This window comes from Bison bison, unplaced genomic scaffold (genome assembly GCF_000754665.1).
Source record: "Bison bison bison isolate TAMUID 2011002044 unplaced genomic scaffold, Bison_UMD1.0 scf7180017864221, whole genome shotgun sequence".
Taxonomy (NCBI): Eukaryota; Metazoa; Chordata; class Mammalia; order Artiodactyla; family Bovidae; genus Bison; species Bison bison.
In genome coordinates this window covers 1,256,160-1,265,856 of record NW_011494793.1, presented here as the reverse complement: position 1 = coordinate 1,265,856, position 9,697 = coordinate 1,256,160, and the positions used below count along the sequence as shown (strand labels likewise).

At 53.9% G+C, this 9,697-nt stretch overlaps 1 protein-coding gene across 1 annotated transcript in view; it reads right to left on the bottom strand.

Moving 5' to 3' along the window:
• Nucleotides 1-9,697, bottom strand: part of MYO9B (myosin IXB) — a 113,869-nt gene that overhangs the window by 17,227 nt on the left and 86,945 nt on the right. Inside the window, exons 15-21 of the mRNA XM_010845675.1 lie at nucleotides 8,431-8,470; nucleotides 7,265-7,387; nucleotides 5,753-5,833; nucleotides 3,548-3,658; nucleotides 1,543-1,665; nucleotides 284-433; nucleotides 34-200 (exon numbers count right to left, since the gene is read on the bottom strand). Of these exons, the coding sequence (XP_010843977.1) occupies nucleotides 34-200; nucleotides 284-433; nucleotides 1,543-1,665; nucleotides 3,548-3,658; nucleotides 5,753-5,833; nucleotides 7,265-7,387; nucleotides 8,431-8,470 (795 nt within the window). The remainder of the gene's footprint in view (nucleotides 1-33; nucleotides 201-283; nucleotides 434-1,542; nucleotides 1,666-3,547; nucleotides 3,659-5,752; nucleotides 5,834-7,264; nucleotides 7,388-8,430; nucleotides 8,471-9,697) is intronic.

Here is a 9,697-nt window from a genome sequence, read left to right as displayed (position 1 = left end):
GGGTGGGGGGGTGCTTGATCCCATTCTGCTCACCTCTTGCGCTGCAGGTGCCCCCGACAGAGGCTCTGGAGGCGGATGATGCTCTGTCTCTGGCGCTGGTAGGCTGCGCGCTGCCGGTAGCCCCTCCACGCGGCCTGGAGGAACACGGCCGCCTGCGTCCTCTCCAGTGCCCGGCGGACGCAGTAGGACCGCCAGCAGGCCTGAGAGTGGAGGGGGCGTTCAGGGGCCGGGTGTGCGTGGCCCCGGCTAGCCTTGCCACCCGCCCCGTGGGCCCCCTTAGCACCTGGATCGTGATGGCCGCCTGCCGCATCTGCAGGAAGTGCCTGCGCTCCAGCACCATCCGGAACCAGCTCTGTAGCATCAGGATCTTCCGCACAACCTCCTGGTGCAGTGTCTCCTGCAGGGCCTGCCGCTCGGTCTCCTTCAGGAAGACCTGGGGGCGGGCACAGGAAGCGTCGGCGAGGCGTCCAGCACCCCTGGACTCAGGTCTGCTCAGCCCACTTGGTAGTGAGCGAGACCGAGCTGGTGTACTGACTACTGACCTGAGCAAGACGGGTTTTTTTTAAAAAAAAAATACACGTTGAGATAGAATTCCCATAACATAAAATGAACTGTTTAAAGTGAATAATTTGGTGGCATTTGGTACTTTCATGATATTGTGCAGCTGTCACCTCTATCCAGCTATGAAACATGTCATCACTCCCAAGGGAAACTCCGCATCCATTAGTAGTCACTTCCTAATCCTCCTCCCTCAGCCCCTGGCAACCCCTAATCTGCTTTGTCTTATTTTTAGAATTTTTTGGGGGTCACATCACACAGCATGTTGAATCTTAGCTCCCGAACCAGGATTGAACCTGCATCCCTTGCATTGGAAGTGCAGAGTCTTAACCACTGGAGCACCAGGGAAGCCCCCGCTTTCCATTTTTATTGATTTACCTGTTCTGGACGTTTCATATAAACTGGATCATACACTACAGGGCCTTTCGTGCCTGGCTTCTTCCACTCAGAGTTAACAGTTTCAAGGCTCACCACGCAAGTGTGTATCGGAGCTGAATAAGATTCCGCTACGTGAAAGGCCCACGTTTTATTCATCCATCATCTGCTCAGGGACACAGGGCTTGCCCTTTGGCAATTCTGACTAGAACTGTGCCACTATGAATGTACACGCACTAGGATTTGTTTGCACGTGTTTTCAGTTCTTTTGGGTTCATACCTAGGAGAGGAACTGCTGGGTCATCCGGTAACTCTACATGATTGACTTGCTGGGGTGCTGTGAGACATCACAGAGTTACTGACCAGTCCCTTGAACACCCTGTGCTACGGTGTGATGGTTCCTAGCCTACAAATGAGACACTGATGCCTGAGCCCCACACCTTAGGCCTGTCCCTCTGCCTTCCAGGAAGAAATAACGTGCTGCTCCCAAAGAAATGTACTTCCTCAGCAGAGCCCTTATTTTCCAGGGAGTGGCGTGGGCTGTGCGAGGACCCCGTGTGGAGTGGAAGACATGGGTACAAGGGCCCTCTGAGGGCTGCGATTGCTGACCTTGGTCTTGCCGATCTGGTAGCTCCTCTTGTCTATGTCCATCTTCTCCAGCAGGGCAGAGATGACCTCCCTGCAGGGCTGGGCATTCTTCGGGAGAAGCACCTGGAACTGCTCTGTGAAATCCTGGGTGATTTTGGGTAAGAAAGGAGAATCTACGTGAGGGTTTCTGCCACCAGAAAGAACGGGGCTTTAGCCACTCCCCGGTCAAGTCGTTTCCAAAGCCAGAACTTGGATTGATGTGAACAGTGTTGACAAAACTGAGATCTGGGACTTTGTGAAATAGTCTGAAGCTTAAGAAAGGCTGTCGCAGACACAGAGCACTGGATCTTTCAGTCAGTGGGAGAGTGGTCATCATCACGAGGACCTGCTGGTTGCTGGCGTTGTCGGGGGAGAGCCAGAAGATGAAGTTCACTCTGGGGGGCTCACAGTCTGTGATTCATTAGAGAGCTGAACCATAGCTGGAGGTATGCCTTTTTTTCACTGCATGGCATGTGGGATCTAAGTTTCCCGACCAGGGATTGAATCTGCATTCCCTGCAGTAGAAGAGCAGCATCCTGACTACTGGACCACAAGGAAAATTCCCAAGGTATGCCCCCTGACCTTTTTTTGGCCATGCTGTGCAGCATGTGAGATGCTATGTCCCCAGTCAGGGATCAAACCTGTGCCCCCTGCATTGGGAGCATGGAGTCTTAACCACTGGACCATCAGAGAAGTCCTGGTATGCCCTTTCTAAGTAAACAGTTATGCTGAATTTTTAATAGCCAATCATGAGTGAAACACATCAGCATTTTCTCCCTTTTGGGCAATTTGCCTTTCCTGTTTATGCTGATCAGAAAGATGATATTCCTGTTTCTCTGGATGAGAAGAGGCAGGCGTGCCACAATGAAGCCATGTACCTGAGGCCATGCAGGTTAACCTGGAATGGGGACCAGGGGCTTCCACATCTAGGTTCAGGCCCAATGCTCACTCAAGCACTGCACAGCTGCTGCCAGCTCCCCGTATACGCCAAGGGTTCTCCACCTGGGCCATGCTAACCCCTGGGGATGTTTGGTGTTAAATGGAGACATCTTGGGTTGTTAGAACTCAGGGGAATAGTGTTCCTGGCATCTTGTGGGTGGAGGCCAGGGATGCTATTCAATACACAATGGTGCACAGGGTGGCCCTTACCACAGAGCATGACCCAGCCCCAACCGTCAATGGTGACATAGATGAAAATCTGTTGAAATTTCGTCTTCACCAGTTTGGTGTTACTAGTGATTCTCTGGTTTCTAAAAAGCCCAGGGACCCTGAAGTCATTTCTTTGGGTCTCAGTTTCCATATTGGGAAAACCGGAACCAGGGCCCCTTGCAGCTGGTTGGCAGAATAAAAAAGCTGGGTATAAAAGTGTCTATTACAAGCATAGAGACAAGTCAATATCTTGTAATAACCTGTAATGGAAAATAATCTGAAAAATAATATATATGTGTATGTATAACTGAATCACCTTGCTGGATACCTGAAACACTGTAAGTCAACTATACTTCAATAAAATATATATATTAAAAAAAAATAAAGATTGGAGAAAGAAAAAAAAAGTGCCTATTACAGAAAATGCTCAATAAAGGGCCAAGTTACACAGGGATCTGCTTGTGTGATTCCCTCTTCCCTGTCTGGTTTAACAAGCCTCCTGTGAGGAACTAGGCCCACCCCCCCTACTACGAGAAAGAACGATCTGGTACAAATACCAACAGCTATTGTTGTCAGTCGCTTAGTCGTGTCCGACTTTTTTGCAGACCCCCATGGACTTCAGCCCGCCAGGCTCATCTGTCCATGAGATTTCCCAGGCAAGAATACTGGAGTCGATTGCCATTTCCTTCTCCTGGGGATCTTCCTTACTCGGGGATCAGTATCAGGGTGGAGAAACCCTGATGGAAAGTAACCTGCCAGGCTCAGGCTACGGAGAAGTGCTCTCTCTGGAGGTGGCCAGTGTCCCCGATAGCCATACGCATGCGTGAGTGTGTCCTACCTGGAATGAGTACTTGGCACTGTAGCCTGACCTCCGAATCCGCACAGTCTCCAGCATGCCTGTGTAGCGCAGCTGCTGCAGCACCAGCTCATCATCGAAACACAGCTCTTTCTGAAACGGGATCGAGCGATCAGGGAAGACGTATGCAGGTGGCTGGGGACAGGCAGCCCTGGGAGGAAGTGCTGATTCCCAAGTGACTGCCGTCCCTCTGGACTACAGGTACGGATGCAGTCAGCGCACACCCATGGGCTGGGGCTGGTCTGGGAATTGTCCCCAGCCTGGCAGCTGCAGGCACCTGGTTTTTTTCTTTGCCCCAGTCATGCTTTTTGAAATAAAGAGGTGGGGCTGCTCAGCAGTGATACCTGAGGCATTCATCTCTTCTAGGAAACATGGCATCTGATCTGCTCTATTCCTTGCTGTCCAGGAGACAGATAATACTTCTCACTGCCTAACTTAAGATAACTTGGTGCAAAGATTTATTTCCTAAAGGCCCCTTCCCAAACCTATGTTGAACTCATACCCTGTGCCAGGGATTAGAACGAGTACTGGGGATCTAGCAGAAAGAACACATGGCTGGGCTGTGGGAGGTGTTACAGGAGAGGGGACCCTAGACCACGCCTTGAGAGCTGAGAAGAGGACAGGTAGGGGAGGAGGGCAGGAGGCAGCTAGGTGAAAACCCAGAGGAGAAAGGAGAGCCCAAGCCATGGACAGCAGGGAGGTGCTTGCTGCTGGAGGGCTGGGGGTGAGAGGGAGAAGAGGCTGAAACGAGGTGGGTTCAGTGAGCTTCCAGCCCAGAGCTCAGGGGCCTGGACTCCATGCTGGTGCATATTATTTAAGTGGAGGGAGGGAAGAGAAGGGCATGAGGCGAGGGATGTCATGACAGGGTAGGAGGTGCTTCTGTATTTGGTGGGCTTTCCAAGACTGGAGAGCATGCTACTCAGTACCCTACAGAGCACAGAACAGATGCTCAACAGCAAGGAATAGGCCGTGAGCATGGGTCCTGCCCAGAGCAGGAGTTGGTGGAGTGTCTTCTGAGTAGTCCAACATTGAGGCAAAATCCAAACAGGTGGGGCAAGTGGGCCTGATTCTGCAGCTGGTGGAAGGTGGGGGTGGGGACAGAAACTTCTGAGATGCCGTCGCTGGGGGACCAGGAATGGGGTGGGGGAGGAGGAGACAGCCTGAGTCCAGGTCCTCGCCTGGTGATGGTGAAGCCTTGGCACCTGGCAGGGCCAAGCTGGGCTTTGGAGGTTAGCGGAACATCCCAGGAGCAAGGAAGAGGAACAGAAACAGAAGAGCAGAGACAGAGAGTGTGGGTGAACAGTCACCAGGATGTCCTTGCTCAGAGATCCACTCATGCCTGGAAGAGAGCCCAGGTCCTGAATGGCTCCAGCAAAGTTCTCGAGGGCACAGAATCACCAGTGGACCTCCGGGGTGAAGAAAGCCTGGCAGCAGGGGCTGAACTGGCTGCTGGTGCCCCCCTCTGGTGCTCAGTCCTCCCAGGAAGTTCAGGATGAGCAACAGGCTCTGGGCTCCTGTTTTCTGACCTCAACCTCTCCCATCTGGCACATTTTCTGCGCTGACTGCTTTGGGGATATAGTTGAAGAGCACCCTGACCTGTCTGTCCTCGAGCCAACTTTCTCTGGAGCCCCTCCATGTTCCAGTGTATGTATGTGTACTCAGTTGCTTCAGTCGTGTCTGACTCTTTGCAACCCCACGGACTGTAGCCTGCCAGGCTCCTCTGTCCATGGAATTCTCCAGGCTAGAATACTGGAGCGGGTTGCTGTGCCTTCCTCCAGGGGAATCTTCCCGATCCAGGGATCGAACCTGCGTCTCTTGCATTGCAGGTGGATTCTCTTACCACTGAGCCACTGGGGAATCCCCCACGTTCCAGAGACTGTCTCTATTCCTGGCTGGTCACTACATGGCCCTGGCTGTCTCCTTCTGATCCTTGTCACCCCCTGCTAGCTAGAGCACACTTTTAAAATACGTGTCCAACGAGGCCAGGAACCCTGGCTGGTAGCAGAACCAGCTTCCTCCAGTCCTCGGAACCTGTGTGGACACTTGCTTCCTCCAGGTGGATACTCTCCTGACCAACCCTCCTGACTCCCAGCACTCCCCCACCCCTAGACACACAGTAACACTCCCTGCCAGTCTCCAGACCTGGGCTTGGCTTTCGCCTCCCTGGAGATGGGGGGGACCCCTTACCTTCTCGGCGTTGGAGCGGATGCAGCGGATGAAGAAGGGCTCTGCCTTCCCTAGTGTCTCCAGGAGCTTATTCAGGGAAGTCTGAGGAGAGAGAGAGGGGAAGGTGTTGGGCTGGGACCCCCTCGGGGGCACATCCCTCAAGGGAAGGCGATCCAGGTCACCTTCCTGAATCAACGGGGGTGCATCTGTGCTGACAAGGAACAGGGGAGGTTTCAGCAGGAGGCTGTGCTAACGCAGAGGGCCCCCAAGGGACCTGTGGGTCCCCAGGGCCGAGGGCCGCCACGTTTCTGTCTCAGGTGAAAGGGGCGGGGAAGGTGGTGGGATCAGATTAACTCTTTTAGGGATTTAAATCACATGTCAAAGGAGGCCAAGAACCCTGGTTAGTAACAGAACCCGTCTCCTCCTGCCCCCACGGACATGTCAGCACCAGCTGGCGGCCACCCTCTTATCAGAGGTTGAGCTCTACAGGGCCTCACTTCCAAGTGCCTAAATTCTAAGAATCCCAAACTGTTCCTTTTGTTCCTTCAGCCTTAGAGGTACAAGCTCCTGCCCACGGTTACTATCTCAATGGTCTCTCTCTGTTCCCCTTCTGCCTTTTCAGTCCTCTAGTACCTGTTTAACCAGTTCCATATGTTAAATTCTCTGATTAAAAAAAAAAAAAGTCAGTCTCAGAAGGGATCATGGTTGCAGTGATTTTGGTCTCTGGCCTGCTATTTCCAACAGGGCATTGTGGGAGTTTCTAAATGATGTAATTATATATATATACATAAATAAAAGCTGAAGTGGAAACAAAAAACTTAGATTGTGGAGAATGCGAAGGAACAGAAAAGTTAATGGTGAGAGTCTGCGGCCATCTGTTGTTTAGCTGCTAACTCATGTCCGACTCATGCAACCCCATTGACTGTAGCCCACTGGGCTCCTCTGTCCATGGAATTTTCCAGGCAAGAATACTGGAGTGGGTTGCCATTTCCTCCTCCAGGGGATCTTCCTGACCCAGGGATTGAACCTGCATCTCCTGCATTGGCAGGTGGATTCTTTACCACTGAGCCACTAGGGAAGCCCTCACTGGCCATTGGACCCCATTGAAAGAAAGAAAAAAGTGTCCCTGAGCTTCCTGGCAACCAGGGAAAACAGGGAAATGTGATCTAAGGACACAGTTCAGTGCTCACATTAACTCACACGCTGACTCATGACTCTTTTAGGATGGTGCTTCTCCACCGAGGGTGACTGTGTCCCCCAGGGAGCCTTGGCACTATCTGGAGACGTTTTGGTAGTCATGTCTGGACAATGCTACCGGCATCTGGTGGGTGGAGGCCAGCAACGCTGCTCAACAGCCCACAGCACACTGAATGGCCCTCACCATGGAGAATGACCTAACCCCAAATGGCAAATGGTGCTGCGGTCAGAACGCTGGGGCTAATGAGAAGCTCCCTGTGCTGGGTTAGTTTTGGCCCACCCATGTGAGTGCCAGGCAGAGCTCAGCACCCTCTTCCACCCCCCCGGGCTACCCACCTGGAACTGGGCACTGATGCTGGGCGGCTTCTTCTTCTTGTGAAGGTGTAGCAGGGACTTGGTGGTACGGTCATGCAGGGTCATACTGATAATCAGCTTCAGGGATTTGGAGTCCAGCAGGTTCTAGGACAGAATCGCAGGGTCTGGCCTGCCCTCCCAAAGCCCCAGAGGGCACTGGGAGGCATCTTGTGCTGCCCCAGAGCCAGGATAATGCCCCCCTGGGGTGGCAGCTCTTAGGCTCAGTCTGGGGGCTGTGCTGTCAGAGACGGGGTTGGGGCAGGAGGGCCTGGCGGGCAGCGGCGGTGACCTGACCGGGGGCTGAGCCTGAGCTGCGACCTGTGGATGGTGCCACCTCCTAGAGGGCTGATTACGTTCACCTGTGGCCTGAGTGCCCAGAAACCAAGAGCTACAAGTGCTGGCTTCCCTCCAAGCACCCCATGTTGCTGTGAGTGCTCATCCGGCCAGTCCTCCTGTGGGCCAGCCCTCACTGTCGATACAAGCTGGGGGCACCAGTGCTGTCCCACCTGTTGGCCAGACCGAGTGGACCGAGCGGTCGCTCGCTCTAATTTCAGAATCCCTCAGCACGCTGTACATGCAGACTAGACAGGGCGCTTGGGTGTACCTGACCCAAGGCTGGCTGCTGGGGTCTAGGCTGCCAGCGATGCACAGCTGCCCCCTTCCCAACATGACCACCCTGGCTGACAGGCCTTGTCTCCCTGGATGCCCAGGAGGTGACAAAGCCCGCCCCACCCTCTTGGAGTTGGCTTGCAGCTAACGACACCCAATGTGGGGATATGACAGGAGGGTCCCATCGCCTCTTGGTGAGATAAGCTCTGCGATATGACTGCCACTCCTGGGTTCCCCGGGATCTGGCTGAGCCCCCTTCCTGCCCTCCCCCACCTCAGGTTTCTCCTGGGAGTTCCCTGCTGTACACCACTTGTGCAGAGACCACATCACAGGCCTGCTTCTAGAAAACCCAAACAAAGACCCCTCTGTGTCATTTCAACAGGAGATAGTTTTTCAGAAGGGAAAGGGGAGAGGGAAGGAAAGAGAAGGAATTAGAGAAGCTCGAGAAGGTAAAAGCCCCCGCCCCAACCCACTTTCTAGAATCAAGACGCGAGCCAGCTGCTCGCGAGGCGGTGCTGGGTGGTGCTGTGTGTGTTTACCTTTGGAATGATCTGCTTTTGTTTGATACCTTTACTTTTCCTGTCAAAATATTAAAAATGGTTTTGTGAACAGAAGGAACACAGTGTCTGGCTCTGGGTTAGTTCAGCAAGCCACGCCTTGCGGGTTAGATGGAGCGAGAACAGAGAGAGCGACAGAGTCCGGAGGCACAAGTGCAACGAGGCCACCGCCTCGCCAGGGACTGTGCATACCTGCCTCGCCGGGCCAGCGGCTGCCCCCGCGGTGGCAGGGGCCCCTGGGTGTCGGGGGGAGCTGGTGGATCTCACAGAATGACAGTGAGAGGTCCCAAAGGGGCTTCGAGGGACCCCATGCAGCTCTGAGCCTACCAGGTGTCCCAGCTCTATTTGCTAGACGTTGGGAACCATCAAAGCGGTCTGAAGACCCTTCTGGAGCCCCTGCCCTGGTGGCCGGGTCAGGGGTCTGTCTCTCGAAGAACTGAGACAGGGCCTGTGTGTATGGGTGCCTTATGGACTTGAACTGGCAGAAGGCTAAAAAATGAAAGCTGATCTTTTCGGCCGAGGGAGGGGGGGAGCCCACACATCCTTAGACACTTTATGGAATCTTGCAGACAAGCAAAGATTTTTTTTAAAAATTGCAGCCTGGGCAGTTGCTAAGACCCGCTGAGGAAATGGCTCCCTGCGGATCTGCCAGAGGCTTGGCTCCGAGGCTCTTTGTGTCGTTTCACGTTTGTCCCCGTGGGTGGAACGAGGCATCATAAAAATGACTTTGCAAACAGGCATCACTGCAGGCACAAGCTTTGTTCTCGGGGGCCTGAGCCCTGAGCAGCTGGTGCCCACTGGTTGAGGCGGCTGCCTGCTGGGTAGGAGGGTATGAAAACTGTCACCCCTGCTTTGCAGACAGAGGGTGAATGCTCACAGCACTCAGGTCAAACAGTGATTGGGGGGGTCCAAATCTCATCTGTGTGGCTTCCGGCCCTTTCTACCACATCACACCCACAAAGCAGGGTCATGGGATGCGCAGAGGTCCTCAGGATTGCACACCCTGACTCTGAGGCTTCTTTATAAGCTCATAGTGACAAAGGCCGGGGCGGGAGGAAGCAAGCCTTGCTCGGCAGGTTTGGGGGCAGAAAATCAGCTGCTCCGTGGCAGGAGCGTTGCTGGGAAGCTGTGCTGGACACTGGGGGGCTGGCGAGGGTTTGGGTCAGGGTGCAGACACTAGGGCGGGAGTATGCTGAGGGCCACTTAGCAACGGCGGCGTGAGGACAGGACCACAAGACAGCGGCACGGG